The sequence below is a fragment of the Anser cygnoides genome, chromosome 9, assembly GCF_040182565.1.
Source record: "Anser cygnoides isolate HZ-2024a breed goose chromosome 9, Taihu_goose_T2T_genome, whole genome shotgun sequence".
Classification (NCBI taxonomy): Eukaryota; Metazoa; Chordata; class Aves; order Anseriformes; family Anatidae; genus Anser; species Anser cygnoides.
This window is the reverse complement of record NC_089881.1, coordinates 25488290-25513902: the sequence shown is the minus strand read 5'-3', so window position 1 is coordinate 25513902 and position 25613 is coordinate 25488290. Positions and strand designations below refer to the sequence as shown.

At 45.2% G+C, this 25613-nt stretch overlaps 2 protein-coding genes across 12 annotated transcripts in view; one reads left to right on the top strand and one right to left on the bottom strand.

Moving 5' to 3' along the window:
- VEPH1 (ventricular zone expressed PH domain containing 1) overlaps positions 1-25613 on the bottom strand; it is an 88628-nt gene that overhangs the window by 45338 nt on the left and 17677 nt on the right. For 9 of the 11 annotated variants that reach the window (XM_067002727.1, XM_067002726.1, XM_048059416.2 and 6 more), the window contains 4 exons: positions 24750-24965; positions 19962-20136; positions 6023-6189; positions 4016-4225 (listed from right to left, as the gene is read on the bottom strand). In XM_067002727.1, the coding sequence (XP_066858828.1) occupies positions 4016-4225; positions 6023-6189; positions 19962-20136; positions 24750-24965 (768 nt within the window). Of the gene's footprint in view, positions 1-4015; positions 4226-6022; positions 6190-11843; positions 12447-19961; positions 20137-24749; positions 24966-25613 lie in introns of those variants that run through there. The other 2 variants (XM_067002729.1, XM_067002728.1) reach the window with 2 other exon arrangements.
- On the top strand, positions 10456-16628 carry PTX3 (pentraxin 3). Its single transcript, XM_013193040.3, has 3 exons — positions 10456-10922; positions 11315-11845; positions 15336-16628. The coding sequence occupies exons 1-3, from the start codon at positions 10775-10777 to the stop codon at positions 15947-15949; spliced, it is 1293 nt and encodes a 430-aa protein (XP_013048494.2). The 5' UTR covers positions 10456-10774; the 3' UTR covers positions 15950-16628.

Genomic DNA, 25613 nt, shown 5'->3' with positions numbered 1-25613 from the left:
TCCAGCTGGAATGTCTCCAGCCACGCTGAAATGCTGCTACTCGCCTGGAGTGAGGTAAAAGAACAATAAACTCCAGTGAGTAATATAATATGGAACTGTTACACAAAACAAAATTACAGCAAAACAGCTCAACATGAAAGCAGTTATTATCTGCGCCGCAATTTTTACCCCAAAATATTCAGAAAGCCTGTTTGGACGTACATAACCCATTGTTATTTCAACTGTGCTTGTTTTCTGTATTCATGTACTTTATCGTAAGCTTATCGCGTGTTTTATGGCGTTACCTCCGCCAGTAGGTGAAGATCTGAAATACAGGCAACAAGGTGTGGCAACAGCGTTTGCTTTTTCTTAAAATCAGGCTCAAGGGACTACAAAAGAGGCCACAATGATTTCAGAAGAAACTGCAATTTCCAGTTTGTCCAAACCATCTTAATACAGATATATATATATATATATATCAGGAACTACATATCCAGCTGACTTGTGCTGGTGGTGTTTTGCTTTGCACAAGTTGCTGGTCAAGGGACACGTTCTGATTGCAGCTTCACCCGTGAGACTCCCCCTGACATCAGGGGAAGCGGTGCGCATAAACAAGGGGGACCTCTAAAATAAAGGGCTCCGTTCCCAGCCAAACCTCTCATCTCTCCAGGGGTCTGCCTGAGCTGCCAAGGGGGAGAGAGCAGCTCAGGAAAAGCACGAGAGCTCGCTTCTAGAAGCCAGCAGAAGACATTTTCTGCTCACGTTTGCAATCTGTATTACGAAGGGCCAACCATCAATCCTTGCCACCTCTTTTCACCCAGTAAACCGCCCAGTGAAATAAAACACCAACAGACAAAGTTCCAACACCGCCGTTATCATTTTGTTTCTCGCTCGCTTTGCTCGGCCAGCGAGGGGTTGCTGGTGCAGGGTCCCGTCTGCGAGCAGCAGCTCGCGGTGCATCTGCAGCACAGCCCCGTCGCAGGAAACAAGAGGGGGCGAAGCGGCCGCAGACGTGTTCAGGAAGGCACGGCCGAGATAAGGGACCCCATCAGCACGCACGGGCGTGCGGGGACCGCTGTGCCGCTCACACGTTTCTGCCGGGCCTACATAAATTAGCTGGCTGCAGTAATGCTCATAACGGAGCAGTTCCTCTCAGATCAGTGTTACTTGAACTTTTGGGTAGACTCGTTTTTATCTGCTGAACCTTTACGATCGGCCCAGCTTTTATGATGCCAGATGTGTTTCTGCTATTGTATCACAGGCTGGGTGTCCACACTGCAGCGAGCGATGCCTCACACATCCGTGAATTTCACGGGGCACTCACAAAGGCTTCTCTCCTCCCCTCTTTCAAGGTGCCCAATCTGCACGGGAGCACCCACAGACAGCACCCGTCCCTTTGCTGACGGTAGGGTGGGGACAAAAATCTGCAAAAGGAACAGCCAGAGTAAAGCAAGAAAAGAAAGCTTTATGGGGAGAACGAGATCTGTGTGTTTCTGAACAGGTGAGAGTGGCAGGGACCCTTCGGTCACTGTCTGGTCTCCTGCAAACCCTGGACCAGTGAATGGCCCTCCAAATAGCTCCTCATACCCCCAGAAAACTGTGGAACACAAAGCACTCGAGTTCCCTAAAATATAGAAAATAAATTAAAAAAAAAAATAGGATGAAAGACAAAAGTCGCAAGGAGAAGGTGTGAGAAAGACCCTCAGCTGCAACGCTGAAGGAAAAGGGAAGCCGTCAGGTGAACCCGAGCAGGCGACGCAGGGAAGCAGACCATGTCCCACGTCAGAGGATGCAAAAAACATACAAAAAAAAAAAAACAAAACACATTTGGACATCTTTTTAGAAAGCAAACCCAGGAGACTAGAGGAGCCAGCTGCCTCACACCAGAGAGTTCACCTCTGCCACCCTTTGCACGTCGCTTTTAGAAATGGTTTTTGGTCAAAGGTCTCCTGGGTGCCACTAAAGCAGAGCCCACACAACCAAGCCAAGCGTGCGCCCACCTCTCCAAGCAAGCACTGCTCGTGGCATGGAGCTGGGCTGGAACGTAGCCGCGGCTTTCAGCAGCCTGCAGCCCCTCGGACACATCAGGCGTACGGCATGGGGCAGCACGGCGGTTACCTGACGCTTACAAAACTGGAGATTAATTATTCTGTGCAGGTTCGGCCCAGGCTGTGCATGTAAAAGTTGGATGTTACATGCATCTGCAGAAGCCCAGGGATTAAAAAAATATAAGAAAGTGTTCTGCAAATTGCTTCTTTGTAAACTTTACAGTAGTCTGTCATTTCCAATAATATACAAAGCACAACACATCCAGGTGGCTGCTTGCTTGTTCTTGCTATAAATCAATGAATAAGTAAATAAAGGCAACATAAATTCTGTCCCTTTTAAGAAGGGGAACACAGCAGAAAGGCTGCCTCAGACATTTGCATGGAAGAGCTGGTTCATCATGCTAAAACACAGAACCAGAATTAAATCCTCGAGTCCTAATCCCAGCTGTGCTCTTTCACATATTAACCAGTTACGAGCTGTAAAGCTTTTAGGAGTTCTTAACTCTGAAGCGCTGCACGCAGAAATAAACACTGCCTGCTGCAGTTCTCAGCAAGGTAAATTTTACTGGGGTGATCCTACATACATAAGGGGAAAACAACCGATTTTGTTCATGCTGGAAGCTGCAGCCACACACCACACGTGAGCAAGGCTGTGCAGGATGCCACAACATTGCCCTGCGTTGTGCCACGTGTCCCCAGCCCATGAGCTCCTGGGTCCTCAGGCAGGACCCCACCTCCTGGGGAGGCTTTAAAACCTTTAAGATAGTCCGTGAGCCCAATCCATATACACAGGACCAACTTCTCCAGCCTTTATGGAGACAAACTCCAGTTGATTTGGCACAAGGATCACTGAAAGGACAAGGAAACTACAAGGATTCACCTCTGCCAAAATAAAATTACCCAGGTTACTATATGGCAGCATCAGTACCTAACTTCAGCAAACAGATTTATTACATACTATTCATTTTCTGGCTATATAATCAAGTTTTATCACAGCCATGAAAGTTTGAATTATTTAGCAGGAGCTCCATGAACTCAGCAGAACATTATTTTTACCTTCTCAGAATCGTGATTTTAGGCAGAGGGAAAATGTCTATTATTAGCGGTGAAAGACACATAAGCTTATAACCAGGAATGAAAACAAAAGTCATATTAAAAATCACAGTACATCATAAACGAGTCTAGCTAGCTTGGTGTCCTCAGGACACCCAAAGTCTTGAGCAGTCTGGTAATTTGCAAGTTCGCAGTGGCTGTCTCCCTCAGGCTGCATTTTTAGGAGCTGGGGATGGCAGCAGGGTCTACGGCATTTCCCAGTCCCGGTGGGACAAGGCGAACAGCGGTGCTTCGTCTGCAGCATCCCTCACGGCTGGGGCCATGGGGAGCTAGGGGCTTGGGGAGGGCAAGGGGCTGGGACCTGAGAGCTGCTCGGCGGTGTGTGCAGCACGCTGAGCCTGTTCGTAGCACCTGGAGCAGGTGAGCATCGCTTCTACGTCCAGAGTGCACAGTTATGGCAGAAGAAAAACTCCAGTGCAGATGTGTTACTCTGTCACGAAACTCATGAAACAATTTTGGGAGTTTGTGGCTTTAAATCCTTTTAAGGCACAATGTTCCCACTGGGTCAGGTCCCAAACCGAGTTAACAGTGAAAATGTTCCGGTGATGAGGCCTGAGTCCAGCATCACTGCCGGGCACTTTCCTTATAAAGACATTTGTCAGAAGTATTCAATTAACTATGGCTACAAATGCAAAATAGCTGGATTACACTGTAGTAGCGAGTTCACATTTCACTGCATGATTGCAACGTTCCTGAAGACTATATGCATCTAAAATTCAGTATCATACCCAGGGTTTGCAATACCTCGTTTGGAATACTTATGTATATTGCTTTGTTTCTTTTGTTAAATGTTGTACAATGAGCACACACGCACACACACTCACACACACGCAGAGCCATCCCCCGAACCAACCAACTTTTGTTTTCAAGCTTACCTCATCAATATGTCCAACAGCTCCAAAGATCTTTGCCGTTTGCCCAATCAAACTTGGAAAACTCTCACCAATTTCTTTTAGCTTCGGAAGAAAAGCAGCTAAGGCTACCGGGTCATAGCCAGATATTTCTACAAGTATGTTTAGAATAGCATCGCTCTGGCTAGGGTCTCGTAAGTGTCCCAATAGGCATGGAATACACTCTTTCAGCACCTATTAAAAAAAAAAAAAAGACAAAGATTGTGAATATATTTGTGAATTGTGAATACATATAACCAAAAGAGGCATTGTACGTTGGAGGGATAGAACTCAAATGCCAGACTTTGATTTAGCACAATAGTTTTCCACCTTTGTTGACCTTTGCACAAAGCTATTGCTGAGGTCAACAGAAGTTCAGCTCAACATATGGAACAAGGGTATGCTGTAGCCTTGAAATATTGCAGTTATGCATATTTAAGTAAGGAAATACTCAATTGTTTAAAAAAAGGCAAAAAAACCCTCACCAAATATTTCCTTTGCTCTGGGCCAGTTCTATACTTTATGGATTAAAACAACATAGGTCATCTTAGTCTTCCCCAGCGATACAGTAAATTAAAGTACTAGCAGAAATTTTTGATTTCCCCCAGCAACTAAATAACTTGACAAGGTTAATAGCTGGTACAAAACTAAAAATAAGGGGCAAGATCCTAGCTGCACAGAAATGCTGCAGGCGAGTTGTCATTTCTTACAACACACTTTTCAAGAGGTTGAGGGTCCAGTCCTTCAGAACACCTTACAAACAGGATGCAGTGTACTCAACTACCTACTCAATGATTATTTTACATGTATACTGGTGCATGTCTACGTGTATACTAACACATTTCTGACTGTGAAACTGCTGCGTGCATGTAAAACACATTACAGCACAGAATGAGGGCGTAAAGTGACTTTTTTTTTCTTTTTTTCTCAAGTGGACAATCAGTTTTAGCAAGTTGTTACCAATGGCTCTGCCAAAATATTGCAGGTACATGACTGAATAAATTGTTAACAGTGGTAAATGACAACACTTTGGATTTATGGAGCGTGTGGCACAGACACAAAGCACTGCGCAAACATGAAATACTTTAAAGCTATTAAAGCTCAAGACTTGCATGCTATTACGACGGACTGGTCCAACACCTGCTGAAGCCAAAGGGAGGCTTTCCACCAACTTGCTAGGATTTGGGAGGATGCTCCAAGTGCTCACTCGCACATTTTTTGGCTTACACATCTACTTTTCACCAGCGCAGCATCTCCACACACTTACAGCAAGCACCTGACAGTTGCACAAAGCAACCTCAGACGTGTCGGCTCCAGCGTGGAGCCTCAGCGTAGCCAGCAGTGCAGCGCAGGGCCCTTCGGCTGACGATACTTCCAAAAGCAGCCCTATTTCATCTGTGACAGGGTATCATGATAAAGTTTCCTTGGCTATCTGGAGGAAGATATTAACTACTGCTGATTCCTGTTTTCCGAAGATTTGATAGATTCCATAAATTTACAAAGCAGGTAGCTTTGTGTCTTGTTTGAACGTGCTGGGTGCTGTCCTGGAATTTTCAAAGCATGGGATGCTTTGCCTCAGTTAATCTCCAGTTCACTCTTAATCAGTTCCTAACTCCTTTTAGTTTTCCTTGATATATTACTTAACACAGCTCACATATTCCAACAGAAATGTAGTTATGGGAATTAATGCTCAGCTCACTGAGGAAGAGCCAAAAAAGTAGAAAACAGTTCTGGTTTAACACAACCTTTTTGGTCCAACGGAGTCACTGTTACGTCCTCTTTATGATCAGATGGAGAATTTGAAATGGAATTAAAGAATTCACAGGGAAATCCATAGGAAAATCACAGGAAAGCACTACCATGCATGTTACAGGACTCTTACTGTTCTGAGAGCGGCTAGCAGACACACTTTGCCAAGCCATGTGAAACAAATAACCTCCCCCAAAACGGGGTGCAACATTTAGCAGTGAGATATTCCAAACGCAGTTTTACCCCAAGTTCTTTCTTCCTCGCCACGACCTGGAGGAGCCTGAGGAGGTGGTGCTGTTCGGCTTGGTGCAGCTGAGCCAGCAGGGCCACCAGCTCCCTCAGATGGAGGTTTATCGGCTGCGGTTGCTTCTCGTACAGGGAAGGCAGGACACGCAGCAGCATCGAGTTCCCTGAGAACAGAGCAGACGAGAGGCCGGTGACTTACTGTATGTCAGTGCCCCACAGCTAGGGAGCACGCTGGAAAATCGGCACACACCTGGAGACACCAGTTTTTAAGAACCATAAGCACAGAACCAGGGAGGTGTAAAATTCACTGTAGGAAATCACGTAGTGTGCCAAGAAGCCCAATAAATTATCTGAATAGAATGAATTATTGCAGGTATAACAATGTATGTGTAAAAAAAGTATTTCCTATTTATTATAATTTTCAGTCTCAAGTACAATACCATGAGAAGGACACTTAACGAGCTTTCAGATTTGGATGATAAATTGGTCTAGGACTCCACAAAGTGTGATTTAAATTAATAACTAAAAAAAAAAAAAAAAAGATAGAAAGCACATAAAAGCTCTATTTCTCCTTTGTTGAGATTAAGGCTTTCAAATTAAGTAACCAGCATATGGAAAGAATAGTTAGTTATTAAGAGAACTAAATGTGCATGACAGTAAATTTGAACATAAATAGTTAAGGATGCCATTTCCAGGAATAGAAAGAAGCCAGAGAGAGTCAACTGCAGACAGACACAGATATGCAAAACCCTCTCTCACACATTTTCTTAAGATGTCTGTGCATAATTCAGTTTGAAGCCCAGGCTCATACCAAAATATATAACTTCACATCGCTGTACATGCCTGCCTCAATATATTTAAGTTTCACTTGAACAACATATGGAAAACATCTGCCTATTGCAGTGTAGTATGGCTTCTTTTTGTAAACCCTTGAAAGTCCTTAAGGTCTCTTCGGATTTGGTTTCCAAGACGAACTAGCACTCTGGCCTGCTGCTTTTTCTCCCACTTAAATCCAAGCCTTATAATTTTGGAAGATAAGCAGGTCAATCCACGGATGGTAGAAAGAGGATATATGGGTCAGACTTGATCGCATCATGCTCGTGCCAGATACAGAAAGAGCAGCCCAAGACACTGTTAGGTCTTACAACATCGCCCCTGAGGCAAGTAAATAAAATGAAGCTCATTGCAGACTCAAAACTTTTAGGCAAAGCAGTCTGCAATGATCCTCAAGGGGTCCTTATGCTTCGGAGGAGTGCCTCCGCACTGCTTATCCAGCCTCACTTCTGCATCCTACCCTGAAGCATTTATTCTGCTTGAACGGTCGTTGGCTTCTTCCCGAAGGCAGGGCTAACAACGAGGTTCAGACCCCACCTCAATTCCCATGGACATGAAGAATTTATGTCTCGTTCTGTTCTACAAATAAAGCACAAAGGCCAGTTGCAAACGAAGGGTATTTGCTGATGGATTACCCCAAACAGATTAGCAAGCAGTTCAGCTCTGGCCACTTTCTATCCATACCTTCGTGCACATCTCTTCCTGATGCTACCGGCATGTAAAATAATTGAGGGGCACAAGAGTCACTAACTTACCATGGGACTCATGCTCCTAAGTGACAGAGGTTCTTTGGAAAACGCCTTTGACCTGCACACGCAGCTTATAGATTTTATTTTATAATTTTTAAACTACCCAGGACAGCAGCGGCAGCTGAGCACCAGGAAAGGCAGTGGTTGTGAGCAGTGCAGTGAAACACAGCCATCAAAGCACCAATTCGCCCACGGCTAAAACTAAAATGTTAAGATCGATTTACTTGAAGCTTTCTAGACTCACATCTGAGTTTGAAATTGAACAGTCTTGTAACCAAATGTACTGAAAAAATTCTTGCTCTCTGGATAATTTCATGCTTACTGAATTAAGCCCTTTCTTTGTACTTGTGCATGTTTAGTTTCCACTGGAAGCTTTCTGCCCATGCAGAACAGACCCCTTAAGCTCCAGTCAGATTTTCAGCAATGGTAACAACTGCAAAAGATGAAATTTCCTTGTTCCTGGACAGGGAAAATTCTTGGTTGTAAGTATGGAGGGAAATGATTCAACAGAAAAACAAGAAGTAGCAGCTCTAAATGAAGAAAGACAGCCACTAGCCTGAGATTCGCCATTGCCTAAGCCAGAATATCACTGGTAGGAAGATATCTGGAAACGAAGACTACTTATTCACCCTGAGAAAACCTCCATTTTAACTATTGGATGCATTAGAGGAGGTGGTGTAATTTGCCGTGACATGATGGATTGCAGTTATGAAACTTCTCTGAACAAAAGTACTTTGTACAAAAGTAAACTTGGGCAGCTCATCCAGTCACCACGCAGCAAACATTACTGCCTTTATATCCACTAAGCAGGATAAATGAAAAAAAAAAAGGGCAAATTAGAAGCTAGCCCATCATTTTGGAGTGATGTTTAAGTGACCTCACTGACACGGAATCCTTTTTAATTGAACAACCCCCATATACCAACCTGCAAACCATCCAAGCAGACACCACAGTTTGTGCCTGTTCTTTGTATAACTTAGGAAAGGTCATAAAGCATGACCCAATTCACTGCTTTCTCCGGTTTGCATGTTTCCAGCCAGCTCTGAGCACCGCTGCCATTTGCCATACCTTCCCAGTTTCTGAGCAATTTCCCCACGTGCAGCTCCCCAACCTTTTGCATCCTCAGAGCTCAGTCAGAGGCGATGCTCTGCCCGCTCCCAACTGATTCACTTTGCTCCATCTCGCTCAGCCTAAACCAAGAGCCTGAAAAGCACATTTGCTGTCCGAGAACGGAAAAACATTGTACTCAGCTCCTTAATTACCTTCTCTCCCTCTTCCTTCCCTACCACCCTTATCCCCAATGCTTTCCAGATTAGACTTGCTCAGACGTTCCAAGCAGACCACACACTGGGAATTATGCAACTCAGGCAGAAACTAACGTACAGTTGGGGACATCCGATGGCTGAGCCGGGCTGGCTGCAAGTCAGGCAGGGCAGAGGCACGTACAGCAGCAGCAGCCACAGCCCCGGGACCACGCCGCACGCACGTTGGCCGATCCCCTGCATGCACAAGGAGCGGCGAAGGCAGCCACGTGCTCTGTCCCAGCTCTGCCCCATCCACAGCCCAACCCAGCAGCGCTGAGGAAACGAGGCTGGCAGTGCTGCGTGAACGTACAGCCCTGTTCTGGCCTTCGCTCCAGGAGGAGTACTCTGGGAAAAGCACGTGCACCAAGAGCACTGCTTTCCCCGGGTGTCCCAAGCTGGGCGGAGCACTCTGAAAATGTTCACCTCTGCTTTACCAAACCGGTGGGCTTTGCAGGACGCTGTGCCAACGTTACCATTTGTTTCAGGTAGCAGGAGGGCAGCCGGAGGCCCCGCAGGGGCAGGAGCCACCCGCACGCTGTGGAACAGCCAGACGTGTGGTGCAGAGGAAGGGCACCGCGACAGGGCCAGCAGCGCGGGGAGCTCGCCATCAAGCTCAGCAGTGCCGGGCTCTGGGCAGCCCTGTGCCGCTCCCGGAGGTGTGCTGAGGCCATGCATGTCTCCGTGCTACCTCCCCACACCTCCTGCCCCTGATCAGAAGCCCCGGTGATGGAGCAGGGCGAGGAAGCTGTGGGGGGGGAGCGCGGGGCCCTCCCTGCCACCGCTGTGTGCAGCGCTGAGGGGCTGGGCCTGAGAGTCCCAAGCAGAAGGGGAACGCAGACTGCACGCTGAGTGCGGTTATGTAGGGTTTTTCCCCCCAGTTTTCTAAATATTTATAGCCGATGTGAAACTTCTACCATCAGTATGTTACCCTTAATCTCAATTCTGGAATAATCAAGGGCCCGTTAAACTGATAAGCTTGCCAGAGCTTAAATGAGTCAACACCAACAACAATACTACTTGTCACTGGATTAACATCTAACCCACGAGTCCCTCGTTTTGTTGTTTCCAAGTGAAGAGAAACAGCTCTCATCCGGCAGCTGCGAACCTATGGGCTCCTGAAACAAGATACCAGCAGTAATGCCTTATCCACCAGTTACAAAGCTATTATTGGTAATTAGGACTAGAAAAAGTAAAACCCTAGCAAGCTATCTTTATTTTTTTCACAAGTTCTTTATTGTTTAAGGCAGCAAACTACTAGTATAAGAGAAGTTTTTAAACAAAAAACTATCAAAAAAAGTTACAAGGTCTAGGTGAAACTGTACATATGTATCTAAACCAGTTGCAGATATATTTATTTCTCTACCAGTCCCCTCCAGAGCCCTGGCACATACCAACTGCAAAATGAGTTCGCAGAGAACATTTTCCTTTCCACAAAGGACACAAAATGGCATGAGTGATGCAGCCTGGGCTTTTAGGCAGCGATCTCTGAGTGATTTCATCCCCCGCTCTCACCCTCACTTCGCTGCACGTTGCGGCAATCTGCTCTCGGAGGGGAAGCGGCAGCTCGCAAGAGCAGCTTTCCCCATTGCTTCCCCTCCATGAGGCAGTCCTTCCCCCCCAGCGCAAACCTGGAAGGCTGCGATTGAGCAAGCTGCACGCCCCCTTCGCCTCGCTGCCAAAACCAACAACCAGAAGTGCTCTTATTACAACACTGGCACTAGCATCGCTCATTCATTCAAGCTGAGACACCCGGAGCATTTATTAGGGGCTCGCCGCGGCTCACTCGCAGTCTCGTCTCCGCTGAAGTCTGACTTCGACTTTAGCTCCAGACAGCTCAGCTATTTTCAGGAAGCAGCTGGAGAATGCTGCCTCAAGGAGTGCTTTCTCTGCTTACGCTGTTCTGTGTTTTCAGGGCTTCTGTTTCTGTTCTGGATGAAGATGACAACTATGATCTCATGTATGTGAACCTGGATAACGAAATCGAAGGTCCGGTTCATGGGACTGAGGAAAGTAAGTAGATTAAGTAGATTTAAACTAAATTTCTGTTAAGTGCAGTATTGCATTCTTTGTTGCTTGCTCTTGTACCAATTGTTACAAAAATTTATTCATTTTAAGAGGAAGAAGCATGTGCTCTTACCAGTAGATTATTGTGAACAGCAAACGCTACAGTACTTGGATAGCGTGCCTTGGAAATTTGCTTTACACTAGTGTTCCTGTTTTCCTGCAGAAGAGTGGGGTTGACAGTTTTAGAATCGCTCTAATACACACTGCCTTACCTTCCCATTTTGATACAGAAGAAAATGAACTGGCAGACTGGAGCGCATAAGCCTTGTGCAGAGCCAGATTTTGTTAAATACCCCTTCTTTTTAAAACCATAAGTGCATCTGCATCTTGCATTCCAGCTTCGTGTGACTGCCAGCGAGAGCACACCGAGTGGGACAAGCTCTTCATCATGCTCGAGAACTCGCAGATGAAGGAGAACATGATGCTGCAGACAATGGACGACATCCTGAAGGTGGACCTGCAGACGCTTAGAGCAGAACTGAGCCAGCTCACTGCCAGCCTCGCTGGCACCTTCAGCACTGCGGTCGAGAAAGTCACTTCCCACGTCATCTCACAGGTAGAGCAGGCACTTGTGAGGAGCAGTGACCAAGGTGAAGAAGCCAAGGGGCTTCACGAGTCCCAGCAAGGAAAGCTTCTCGAGCACGTTCTGTTACTGAGCCACAACGTGTCCAACAGACTCAGCCGTCTGGAGAGCGCTTGCCTGAGAAGATCTGAGGCGGAGGCTCAAGAAACAGCTCTTCAGCAGGACAAACTCAGTCCCACCAGAGAAGACAACCTCATTTTGAACTCTCTGTGGAAAGAGCTACAGCAGATGAGAGCTGAACTGAAGGCATCGCAGAAATGGGCAGCTCAGCACTTGCTGCCAGCAGGTAAGTCCACACATGTTATTCTTTACTGGTGAGCTCTTTGGTTGGCCTGTCAAAGCAGACATCCGATAAACATTTACCTCCAGATAGGACTCCAAAGCAATCTTATGAATAGCCCAGAAGCTCTGAGCAGTCTGCAGATACAGGGAGGAAACCCAGTAAGTGTTCTTGAAAAAAGAGGCGTTGAGCTTTTCAAAGAAGGGATCAAAGCAGGGTTTAATCAAAGTCCTTACACAGGGCAAAGCAGCCACCCAGCTAGGATCCCACCTCCTGGAGGCTCTCCTAGATCAAAGCAGCTGCCAAAGAGCAACAAACATATTTTAAACATACAAAATATATTCTCTCACCTTTTACCTTCCCAGCTGGTAACTCCCACAGATACTCACTAGTCACTAATGCTCCTGTCCTCCTCCTGCATGTACCCACTCCTCCTGAGCTAAGCGCTGCCTCCTCCTCACCAACTCTGATGCCCAGGAGCAGAGCCAGGGCAGAGGACGTGCTGCTGGTGCCAACCAGCCACGGCCACGCATGCTTCCTGCAGCAGGGAGGGCACGTTCACCGCACGCAACTGTCAGGACAGAATGCCTTCCCCAAGCAAGGGAACCTGCAGGTAACACAGCAGAACTGACACACTGATTTTTTCTTCCCAAAACGTTGGTACCGGTGAGCAAGCAAGGTAGCCATAGAAAGATGAGCTCGTATCTCAGAATTCATTGCAGTTTTGCTGTGCACTGTAATGTGCCACCCAGCAGAAGTAGCTGTGACACCTTAGGTATGGCAGAGCAAACCCCTACCTAAAGGGTGTGGGTGCAAAGTTGCTGCGTGCACAGCGTAACCGCGTTGGATGTAACTCTGCCTACTGGATAACTGGCGCTGCGTGTTTTCTAAGAGCTGACATATCTTTAATGATCACATATTCCACAAACAAAAGTTTTACGGTAGTATAGAAAACCCCAAACAGAAAGAAACCTACGCTCACAGAATCCCACCCGTGTGAATAGGGAGCTGGGTGGTTACGCCAGCCTTGGCAGTGAGCCCTTAGCAATGCCACCAGCATGAGCGCTTACACAGGTGAGCAAAGTGTGCTTTTCGCAGCTGCAAAAGCCAACAGCAACTTACACGAGCCTATTACACTGCAAACACAACAATAGTTTATAACAAAGCATTTTACAATCCACCAATTTACTATCCTTTAATGGAGAACATTAATTCAGCTTTGTAAGTAAATTGCTTTTACTTCTTTACTGTAATATTTTGGTAATCTGCATGTCCTGGAAGTAGCTCTTACAGCATATTCCTCCTCCCCTCCCTCCCCCAGCACATGAATCTCGCCTTCCAAAAAGCATGATCTCACCCTTTATCTCCCCTGTAACACAGCCAGCCTTGCAGTCAGTTATTGTGCGCTGGGTGAGAGTAAAAAAAAACTCGCTCAGCTTTAAAGATCCCAGACTCAGCACTGGAAATTCAGAGTATTTCCACTAGTTCCTACATGGTTTTATAGAAAGCGTTTTGTTTTTTTTTTTCCTTTCTTAATTTAAAAGACACATTTTAAGTACTTCCAGGGTCTCTCTCACTGGATATTTTTTTCAAGGGAATTTTTAGCAACTGACTATAATTTCTCCCATCTTGAATTACTGCCAGACACTCTTGAGGGATTTTCAAATCACACTTTTTGTTCTTCAGCGAGGCTGTTTTTAATTTTGTTTACTCCTTGACAATAAAGTCAGAAAGCTTGCACATTAAAAGCCATTTCACAATAGCATTCATAAGTAGCATTTTAAGGAGCATCCCCAACAGTTGCTTGCTGCCCCTCAACTCTCTCTCTCTCAAAAAAAAACCAAAAAACGAAGAAATGTAAAATCCGCCCAAAGTTTAAAGGAAGCAGTCTATGAAATAACACAGCAGCACTATCCAGAAGGACACAAAGAGTCCTTCATGCACTGAGGCTGAAATTTCCACACACATTTTAGACATTTTAGATCCTCTAGCTTGTTTAAACAGGAAACGAACCAGCTTAATTATAGAAGGGGGCTGCTTTTCCCCCTCTCACTTAGAGTACTGAGTTGTACCTAAGGACCAGGGAACAGCACGTTAGAATGCCAAGAATGTCTTGTGTTTAGTAATCATCAGACACTTCTCTAATAACCGTGAATTCCTGTTAATAGCTTTAATAATCTAGCTTCTATTACAACATATTGATAAATTGGAGAGGGAAGGGGAACTGCTTTAAAGATACTAAATATTGGAAACATGAGAAACAACCAACCAGTGCAAGAGTCACCAACAGCCCTAAAGCCAGGGTCAGAAAAGGAACCGATAAAAAAACAAAAAATACATCTCAGCATGCTTCTGCCAACGCTCCCTCCTCGTGCTTTCCAGCAGCCCGTCCCACTCTGCTGCTGGAGGATGCAGCCTGAGACCAGCTGCAGGAAATCGCCAGCACATAGGCACGCGTTTGCAAAGGACAGGGGAACCAGCCGGGATCTGAAACTGCTCTCAAGTATCTTACTTAGTGCAAGATCCTATTTGTAGTTAATCCAGCACAAATCCCCCCCAAGTGCTAGTTGTGCAGCCCTGGGTTCGCGCTGACGTAACCAAACGGGGCTGGCTCAGGAAGGCACATTTTCAGCTCGTGCTGTTATGGGGCAGCATCAGCAACAAACAGCCTGTGCCGCTCCGAGCTGGCAGGGCTCCTCGGGTCACATCACAGCCCCGATAACCGATGACATTTCCTGAGCCAGAAACAGGACGTACGAGATCAAGCCTTGCCCTCAGAAGTGAGCCTAAATATAGGCACCGAAACACCGTCAGAAATCTGACAGGCAACGCGTCAGCGCATCCGTTCGTCCCTCGGGCCTGCGGTGCCCCGGTTTGGACAGAGTGCTGCGGTGACAGGGCTTCCCCGGGGCCGCGCTCAGCTCCTGGCAGGCACCGTTCCACCGTATTGCGTTGCACAGGACGGACATACCGAGCCCTGCTGGTGCTCGGAAGACCGTCATCAGGTATCCAGCCCAGCAGGACACGCTACAGCTGCTGGTGACACAGCTATCCGGTGGCTCTGTGCCACCGGCCCCGGCAGCATTTCACACTGCTATTCCCAGGAACGTCACAGTACATAAAACTTCCAGCCTGATAGATTGGCAAACCCATCCCTTCACCATAACGTGGCCGGGACAGGCAGGCAGCGTTAAAACTAAATGCCCATTTTGTACGCTACAGGACAGCAATACACTTTTACGGTGAAGGGAAGGCTGGGTCTTGTTAAAGTAGCATGATTAGCCCCTAGGCTCATTGCCATACCAAGTGCTAAGCAAATTCATCCATCAGACCTGCTAGCTTCCTCAAAGCACCCCGTAAGTGGGTCCCTACATTCCACAGGATGAGCCAAACCAACAGCTCCCTCCGAAAAGTCCAGAGGTGAGCGTATGCCAAGGGTCCTAACTGTGCATGTACAAACCTTTACTTATATAATCTTTCTAATTAACTTTTTCAGGCTGCGAAACAGCAATTCTGTTCCCAATGCGTTCAAAAAAGATCTTTGGGAGCGTTCATCCAACTGCTGAAATGACCCTCCGCTCCTTCACTGCTTGCATCTGGATCAAAGTGACTGAGGTTTTGGACAAAACTATTGTCTTCTCCTATGGAACCAAGAAAAATCCGTATGAAATTCAGCTTTATCTCAGCCGTGAGTCTGCAGTGCTTGCTGTTGGCAGCGACCAGCACAAGTTAGTTGTCAAAAATGTAATTGTTCCTGGAAAGTGGATCCACTTCTGTGGCGCCTGGAGCTCGGACAACGGGACCGCGTCCCTGTGGGTGAACGGAGAGCTCGCAGGCACTGCCGCGGGCGTTGCTGACGCTCACACTGTTCCAGACGGAGGAATTTTGCAGATCGGTCAGGAGAAGAATGGCTGCTGTGTTGGAGGTGGATTTGATGAAGCTTTAGCCTTCTCAGGAAAATTAACAGGCTTTAACCTGTGGGACAGAGTGCTCAGCACTGAAGAGATAGCAGCGCAGAGCGGAGAAGATGCGTGCAGTATCAGGGGCAACATCATCGGGTGGGGAGTCACAGAAGTTCTGCCATACGGAGGAGCTCAGTATGTTTCTTAAAGTCTTGTAAAACAGTTTCTGAAGCAGAGAACGTGTTTCATTAAGAGCAGAATGCCAATGCATACAAGTACACAGAGCTGAAAGAGCCTGCACCTCCCAACCTCCCAAGGAAGATTAGCACTGCACGTTTACAGAATGAGGTACTGTGGAGATGGGATTTGATCTCTGCCTGCTGTTTTTGCAAAACACTGAAAATAATATATCAAGGCTTGACATTGGAAAAGCTATTCCTGAGGTCAGACGACCGCTGTCTCTCTAGCTTACGTATAAAAATGAGTGCCACTGTGGACTGAGCAGAACCGGACTCCTGCAGTTCCTGCTAAGCTCCTACACGTCTCCGTAGAACAGATGCAAAGCCGCACATCTTCCAGGCTTCTCCAGTCGCTGGTTTTTATAGTGCTAATGTCAATTGTGCAGAGGAACCACAAAAGCCAAGAAGCGTGTTGTTTATTAAGTGTTGTTAGTAATTTGTAGACTACAATAAAACTAGCTTCTTGTTTAAAGCATTATTTAATGCCACGGATTGACCTAACATATAAAAGTAATATTCACCATCATAATCCGATGTTACATTTTGAGAAAACACAGCTGTATTATACTGTAAATTGACTTTGTAATAATTTTATTGAAATTATTTTTGTAAAGTTGTTCTGTAAATAAAGATACTTTACTAAACTAAGATTTTCCATGGCATTCATCAACTGGAACTCTTGAAATAAACAGAAAATGGGAATTTTTCCATGTTGTTAACCACACAGTTTTAGTTGCTAATAGAGAGAAACACAAATATTAACATGTCACACGAATGGAGAGACCCTCCCCTCAGAGGACTGACCTCCAAGCACTTGGCAAAGCCAGCTTTACTGGTCTGTCATGGTAACAAGCCCCCCGTGGACACTGACACGTGGAGGGATCTACTGCTCCAGCAGCTCTCCATCGTGGGCAGGGTTGCTCGTACAGAAGGAACGCTGACACTGATAAACGCGCTTCAACCTGAGGGGATTCCTCAACGTATGCTGAAGCCTCTGAACAAGTTATCTTGGAAAATGTCTTATTCAAAGCAATTCTCACTTCCACTGGAAGCAGCACACCTTTCTGCTCTATTCCCATTTTCTTTCTCACTCTCTACAGATGTCTTAAGGACACGCTCTGAAAAGTTGCTGCTATGTTCATTCCCGAACACAATGCAGCTACCAAATCCTTCCTTTCGCAACACAGAGGTAGTAAGAAAAAAGCTATGACAAGGTAATTTCCACTTGACTACGCCATTCAAGGGGGTTATGCTTCGCAGCTGAAGTTACACAATCTGCTCTAACATTTTGGCAATGCTGTGTATTTAAGGCAAATCTAACTTCTCAGGATGCTGGAGTTTCTCCTACTGCTTGCAATAAAAATGTAAAAAGCCCTTACTAAATAATATCTGCAAATAACCTGAAGTACAGAACAATGAAAGGTTACCTCTGTTCATCTGATGTCAGCCAGAAAACACATCTTCAGAGTTAAGAAAAACACTCTTCTTCCCAACATTGTGCAAGTGCAAAAATACTCTCAAATCCTCTTTCCATACACTGCCATCCATTAAATGAAAACAAATGTCCATGAAATATAGCAGAACAAGCGAAATCCTCAAAAAGATTACCGAAAGTCATTCCTGGCTGCTTTTCTTTACTGTTCCTCATACCTGAAATGCTTTGTCTTTCAAGTAGCCTTTTCCTATCTCCGCACTGGTTTGGCAGATCACCAAACGCAAAGCCGGTCCTTTCGTTCCCATCGGCTCAGCTGGAACACCCTCCTCTTTCCAACCGCTTTTCTTTCCCTTTCTAACCTCCGCAAACAAGCAGAGCTTTCCCACGGCCAGTCCCCTCCCGCCCAGTACGAGGCACCTCCACCACCATGCTTCTCTTCTCTTCCCTTCAGCACTGAGCTAAATTTTTCTTTGTTAACAGTTACTTGGCCCGTTTGGAAGACGCAAATTAAGAAGTATCTGGGGCGAGTTTGGTCTCCAGATACAGAAGAGCCACTGCGATCCTGCTCCTGCACTGAGAACATAAACTCGAAGGAGCAGACGCGGGTCCCATAAGCTGGTGTGTGGCGCTGAGCTCGGCCTGCTCTGTAACCAGCCTCTGCCCAGCACAGCGGCACGTGTGCGCTGCCCCAGCTCCCCCAGAAGACAGAGCAGCAGCGGGACTCTCAGATGACCGCAGTGACTGCGGGGTGGTTCTGCTGCCGTCCCCTGGAAGCAGGAATGAGGCTGCCTGGTCCCTTATCCTGATGGAAGGTGCCAGCACGCGGCCTGTCAGCATCACGCGCGCGGCACAGACATGCGCGTGCTTGGAGGCTGAGTTCACACTAAACAGAACAGAGCAGTTACACGCTCACTCTAAAGAGCTCTCTTAACTAGTACGATAAGAAACTGATTGCGCAGCCAAGCAGTTGCCCCAAGTAGCCAAAACCCCAGTCAGCTCTCAAACACTCGCAGGCAGCGGGCCAAAGCCTACTATCAGTCTCGCTGGTGCCACTAGGCTGCACCCGGTCTGCGCAGCACCAGAACAAGGCCCTTTGTCTCTGCACTGCTTCGTAAAGCCATCTTTAACATCCCCCCTTGCTTCCCTTCTCCCTTCTGCAGACAGTCTCTACCCATGGTTCTTGGCCTGCTGCACACCAGCCTTTTCATGCCTGAAAAAAACAAATTGTGTACGGTGCCACTAAGCCAGTACGCAAAGCAGAGCACTGTGCCTGTGCAGAGAGTACTCTCGTCCAATCTGCAATTTCCATCTCTGATGTCCACAGCAACATCTGCTGGTAGAATAATATAAATACATGAAAACCAGCAGGCACAGTCGAATCCTTCAGTTGCGGGCATTTGTCACTCTTTTCCTAAACTTATGTCTGTGCCACAAAACTTGTGTCACTTCATCTTTCTATTCATAGTGCCGTGCTTCCCGTGGCAGCATACAACAAACACATACATACCCATGTCACAAGTCTTAAAAGAATTATCCACGTGGCTTTGTAAGTTAACAAAATCCTGTTCTTGGACTACTCTATTAGTATGATCACACAGCTCATACACATTTCTTTCTTTTTATCGTATTTATCACATTTGTCCTTAAACAAGTTAGACAGAAATAAGCAAACTCTTACTATAGTGCTTTAAGGGCCAAGTGACTTTCTAGCTCAGGGTATCCCTCCACATAATACCAAAAAATAACTAGCACCATTTTTTGTTTTTTAAATAATGCACAAATTTAGTTCAAGGGCTTAATATTTTCATAATATTCACGGCATAATTAGACAGCTATTGGTACTCATTGCTGTTACCTGTGCTTGAGAAAACAATGGCTTTACTGCTGCAGTAGCACTATATTGCAATTAATACTGTGAACTTTACTACCTCAGCCAAAATGGACTTACTTTTGCAGAGGTATGAATATTTTTGGTTTCTTTTTAAACCACAATAGTGAAATTTACGGAGTTTAGCAACAAAACTGTCTAAAACTACTGATGTGGGCAAGACTAAAGCATCACCATGAAGCTTTTATATCTTACATCTGACTACTTTGCCACAAAATGGGATTCATTTCATCCTCATTTATATTTTGGAATACTGCCAATGACACTAATAGAAAGGATAAGAGCCCAGTAACTAGCGTCTCCTAGCACGGCTTATTATTTGAAGTCCATTAGTACAGTGCAATAACAACTACAGATATATTTCCTGCCCTACGGGTCATCCAATCTGCAATGAATCTTCCACAGTCAACAAGGTTCATTAAATTCACATAGTCTTGGAAGGTGTTCCTTGATGCATCCTGTTATTTTAGATTGTATCTGATATATTTCATCAAATGTTTATGAATGTTTGCATGCATGTTTTATACATACATGTCTCATAAGTGTTTTTATGCATAAAACGTTTATTTGTATGTTTGTATATACACCTACTATAGACTAATTAATGTAATTATGGGCACACTGCAGGACTAAACCCAAAATCTCAGTGTGTTCATACCTTGAAGGACACTTTTGATGATAGCATCTGTGTGATCAGCCAGCAGGTCCGCCTTGGCTATTGCGGCCAAAGATAGGTAACTCGACATGTTTCTGCACAGCTCCTTATTGCCCCTCTGGAGAAATTTCACCGCCACTGGGACAGCTAAGGCCATTACTGGAGGTCGATTGTAATTCTGGAACAACATGAAGAAACACTGAAAAATAGGCAGCTGAAAAAAATTATTAAAATGAAATCTCCCGCTGATCAGAATTGGAGGAAGAAAAAAACAGGTCAAAAAAGGTTATGTTTTGGTAACACCACTGAAAACAGACTTCAAAGAGAGAGCACATAAGGAAACTTAAAACTGCTGCAGCAGGAGATGATGACAATACATCCATTTTCGTATTTTGCAAGAGGAGGAGAAAACACGATACTGAGTGCACTACTTAAACGTTAACCGCTGTAACATTTCCAACAATACTTTTTGTTTTGTGCCATCAGAGAACACAGCAGAAACCATATCCATCATCCAGACAGAATAGGTAATTTTCACCCCAAAGCACAGGAAACACCTCAGAGCATCACTCCCGCTGTTGACCAGTAAATACTACTCACCACGCTAGCAGATCCATCACTGCCTTTTTCCCTACCTGCGGGCACAGCGTCCAGGCAGCATTTTGCTGCTGCTGCGAGGTTTGCTTCCTTCCCCTGCCCTGCATCCTCCGATGCTCTGCTGCCCTGGAACACCCACCCTCCCCAGAGGCCAGCTAGGGATAGCTCAGAGGCCTGAACTGCATTCACATCCAAAAACAGCATCAGAGCACAGGACAAACACAGGGGAGAAAACCCTAGAACCACGCGGTTCTGCAGCACAGGGTCTCCCTTGTATTTGGCATGACTACGATGTTTCTGTCCGAATTCCTCGTTTGTTTAGTTGTGTTCTTCAGAATATACAGCAAGGCATGAATATGGCAGCCATGTGTGATGACAGCCCAAAGCTGTAACTCAAAACCTTACAGCACGATTCACTGAATATTAAGAACTCTTTTCAAATTGCAGCTCCATGTAAGTGAAAACAATGAAGCCCTGTTTTGAAGGACAGGGGGTGGACGTAATTAACTCTGAAATCAAAGGCACACCTGTCAAACGAGGAAAAGAGTACACGTGAGAAGGTGTTCTGGAAGGCTTGTTCACAGGGTAACCCACAATTTTCCTCTGATAATTAAGATTTCCTTTCTTAAATTCCAGTCAATTCCTCTGAACACCAGGTTCAACTGAATTTTTTCCTACACCTGGAACTAGAGACAGCTGACTTCTGTCCTCAAAATGGCATCGAGCTTCCGTGACCTTAGGGTTATCTGCACTCATACTTATGTCTTGCGATTAGGGTAAGGATTTCCTGCAACTATTTGTGTACGCAAAATTGTATGCACAGATTATAAACATCTATTGCCCATTAAGTCCCCAAGTTAAGTTACCTCACTGCCCTTGAAACAAGTAGGACATATTTGTTTACGTGCAATTGAGGATCTACATTCTTTCTGAAACCTCCTTAATCAGTGCTTTTCTCTCATCTTCACTCAGTTTTGAATATCTCTTTGAAACCAGAGTATGTCGTTGTTTTTGAAAATAGTCCTGCAATATGATTATATTTAATTAGCATCTGAAATCACAGGCAACCACTGGCACCCAGATGTTCCAGAAAGCAACAAAGTAGTGCAAAGAAAGGCAGGCCAGACTTAACACATGCTCATTCTGGAGCAGCACTGAAAAAAAATAAATTTAAACCCAAGAAAAAAAACAAATCTGTTGTTCCATATACCCAGCTACGTTGCCTGCTAGGCTGCCTCTGTGAGTAGTAACTGCCTTGGCCATTAGCCTCACGGAGAGCAGGGCTGACCCTAATTAAGGCTGCAGTTTGCTGCTCAACCAATGCAAAAAAGCCAAGTTAACTGGCTGTGAGGATTCATCCCTGCAACAGAGACCTGCCAAGCAGCGCAGCGCTGCAGCAGCTCTGGGACGGTCCCTTTGCACCAGCCCCTAAGGAAGAAGGGGCTGCAGCAACGCCTAGGCATCGACACAGCTCACTGGGGCAACTGCCACATGACCAAATACTGCATTTTAGCAAAAGCCCTTAGAATGAATAGACCTTTAGGCAGCAGCATATTTAAATCAACATAATGCCTCCTTGCGTTTGGAGGAGAGGCACCACTGAGTAGGAGCCAAATTCTGCCTCCATTTTATACTCTAGGGATCCATGGAGAAAGAAGGGGAAGATAAGACTTGGCCCTCTGACTAGTATTAAAAAGATCTAGGAAAATTTCAAAGAAAGGGATTTTTTTTTTTTTTAACCTATGATAAAGGTGAAATAGTTAAGAAAAGGTTTTAATTCAGATGGAAGGAGAAAGGTTCCATTTGCTCCTTTATAAATAATATCAGGGCATGACAGCACACTTATGTGCAGGTGACAATGAAAACCAGATTCCAATAATATGATATAGTGCTGTTTGCAAACCTAGGGGACCTCCCTGCTGCTAATATCAACAGAAACATGCTGTGAGATTCAACCCAGCTGTCAGATATTCATTACTACTTCAACTAACCCTCGCATATTGCATAAAAACCCAGTTTATGCCTTTCATTCTTCTTTTATGCGAAGAAACTTGCTCAAAGCAGCTCTGTTTCAGAAAGCAGTACATGTTTTTATAATTCCCATTTCAGTGAACTCCTTTCTCAAAGCAATCTGTAACACAGCGCAATCCCGAAAACATTTGGATAAGAGCTCGCTGGATTTAGGCACGCAGTTGCCAACAGCACAGACTGAAGGCTTGGACGAGCCGTGGCGCACTGTAGCATTCTTATGAAGTACGATATGATTTTACAGTCTGCAGCCTTTGGTCTGGAAAGTTTAAGCGGTGCTGCAGCCAGCATCCAAATCCAGTTACTGCCTCACCCCCAGAGACACAAGACAGAAGGGGAAGCAAGCGGCACCCCCAGGAATGCACTGCGTACCAGGGGGCACGGCCCTTAGCAAAGCCAGCAGCCGTTCACAGAGAAGGGCAGCCGGGATGCGACCCCCCCGGCACACCACGGACCTTCAGAGGATGCTTTACTAGGCCCTGCTCCGGGGTGCAGCTTACGAATCGCAGCTCCCAGCTGCCAGCGCAGCGCAGAAGAAATCCTGCTAAATCTCATCCACAGACTTGACCTCACGTCTGGCTAGAATAAGCTCCTACTCTTCCTAAACCAACACCAGCAACAACCTGGCTTCGGGAAAGGAAGTCTCATCCTTCTTTAATATTTTATTATAATACTTTTTTTGTGTGTCGTCAGAATGAGGGACCGAGAGTAAACAACTGACCAGAAATGATTGCAAATTAAAATTTAATTGAAGAAAATTCATCTTTAATTCCACTTTTTTTTCCTGAAACGTATTGTTTCTTTTGGATTTTAAATACTTTCAGCAAAACTAGATGAGGAATCTCAGTAAGTTTATTGAGCAATCCTACAAGGGGCTAAGCAGCAGCTTTCATGGCACAGCGACATACCTGTGCCAGTACCACTGCAATTCTTACAACGAAAGAACCAGAAAATACACATCTGATTTTAAGAGGTACAGAAAGCAATTACGAGACAGCAGACATGCTGCAAACACCACCCCAAAGCAGTCCACACAAAAACACACTCCACAGCATTTGGAGAAACAACTGCTGTATCTGACCCATACATTGTACCCACAGACGAGACTCTGGAAAGAACCCTGATTTCTGCTCCTCGTTAGATAACTGTACACAGATTTCTCTAAGGGCCCGTCCAGTGTATGATAGTTTTTTTCCCAACAAGAAATAACATTGCTTGCAGTCCCTGCTTTTAAAATATAGTAAAAAAAAAAAAAAAAAATCCCATATTAAATCAGGTTGGGTCTTAGGGGGATTTTTTTCCTCCTCCCCATCTTTAAATGGCTTTTCACCCTAAGATTACCTTCTTAGAAAGCCTTGGAATAGCCTACTCCTACCCTAAAAGGCTGCTATATACTTTGAGGTCTTATTTTTAGTCTTCCATTTACAGGGTTCAAATAGGACCTATTTTCAGCTGTTCTTCTAGCAAACATTTTTGGGACCTAAATACTTTTTCCATATTATTGTTGCTGCCTCCAGCATTTAGTAAAATATTCTAAGAAATTATTTCAACACTCTTGGCCAGGGCATAACCTCTTTCTAGTCCTCTGCTTAGAGCCGTAGCAATCAGGTTTTAGGTCAGAAGTCAGTCTTCTGCGTTGTATCTGGACTCAGCTTTTGCAATCCAAATTTAAAGGGAGAGTCTCCTTGCTGACAGGATATCCAATGACCGAAATGCCACGTTATTAAAATGTCTTCAGTATTTTTCTGCCTTCCAGAACAATTCCAAAGAATAACCTCCTTCCCGATATTAAGTGCTTTCCCATGAAACTTTCTGTAACAACAGAAAATGGTAGCCCTGTGTCTCCCACTTTAATTCTTACATTAAATGCAAATACTTAGAATTGATGAGCATTAAGATAACGAAATCTGGCACTACGAAATCTGGCACTAAATAGTCACAATATTTCTAAAGATAAGTAATCTGCCAAAACGTTTGATTCATCAGAAGAGATAACATATATGTGATAACCTACATTAAGATTTGGGGTCATATTCTTGGTTTTAAACAAATGCAACTACTCTCATGCCCCCTTAGAAAACATGAAGCACAACTGCTTTTTCAGAGATAAAACTGGGTAGCTGAGGAATGCATGGCACTCCCTTGCTTTTTCCAGCTCATTCTTACCTGCAAGATACAGCTCATGATATCAGATGCTATTTTGGCATGTGGCGTGTCCTCATCTTTTCCGGAAGGCTTCAGGTTGTGCTCCAGACACGACTCCCAGAGAGCCACGAGGGCTTTCCCGTGCTTCTCAATGGACTCCGTCTCCCTGATGGCAGTGGTGATGCGAGTGATGCAGATTTCCACCACAGCCTGGTCGTTGTCGTTGGTTTGGTAGTCCTGGTTCAAATAAAGACATCTGCCAGTGAACGCACATCCTTTATTAGACCCCACAAAACTAACCAGAAGGCTTGAGGTTTTTGTAACTGCCTACTGTTTGCTCACTTCCACCTTCAGAATTAACATTTAGCATGATTAAAAACAAATCAGCCACGTCACAGATGATACACTTGCTGTTCCAAGTCTTAGTTCCCATTACTGTTAAGATGCAGATTATGTTATCACACGATTTTTAGCAAACCGTCTCAAAGCATGGCCTTCTTGACCAGAGACTGCAGCTGCATGCCTTATAAACACTTGTGTGGGCCTCTTCTCCCACCAGCATCCTAAAACTCAAACTGAAATTGTTACCTACGTATAGCCAAATGCAGGGTCCCAAATATTTCTCATCATGTCAGGTCCCTGATGTAAGCACGGTTAGTTTCAATTAGTATTAACATAACATGAATAAAAATTAATTAAACAGGCTTTATTGCAAAGCCCTGTAATCCCCCATAATTACTGACACACATGCCACATGGCAATAAAACAGTAGCACTGTGCAATAACTTAAAAGGCTGCTGGGGAGAATCACACCCAAAATACAACTCCTCCATGCTTCCCTCTGACCTGTGCTGCTCCACCCTGAAAAGTAACGAAGATGAAAGG

Bases quoted from the DNA above. Each gene is read 5' to 3' on its own strand.
- PTX3 (XM_013193040.3), top strand. From the start codon at position 10,775: ATGCTGCCTCAAGGAGTGCTTTCTCTGCTTACGCTGTTCTGTGTTTTC. The intron at 10,923-11,314 runs GTAAGTAGATTA...CTTGCATTCCAG, and splicing joins GGTTCATGGGACTGAGGAAA to CTTCGTGTGACTGCCAGCGA. The intron at 11,846-15,335 runs GTAAGTCCACAC...TAACTTTTTCAG, and splicing joins TCAGCACTTGCTGCCAGCAG to GCTGCGAAACAGCAATTCTG.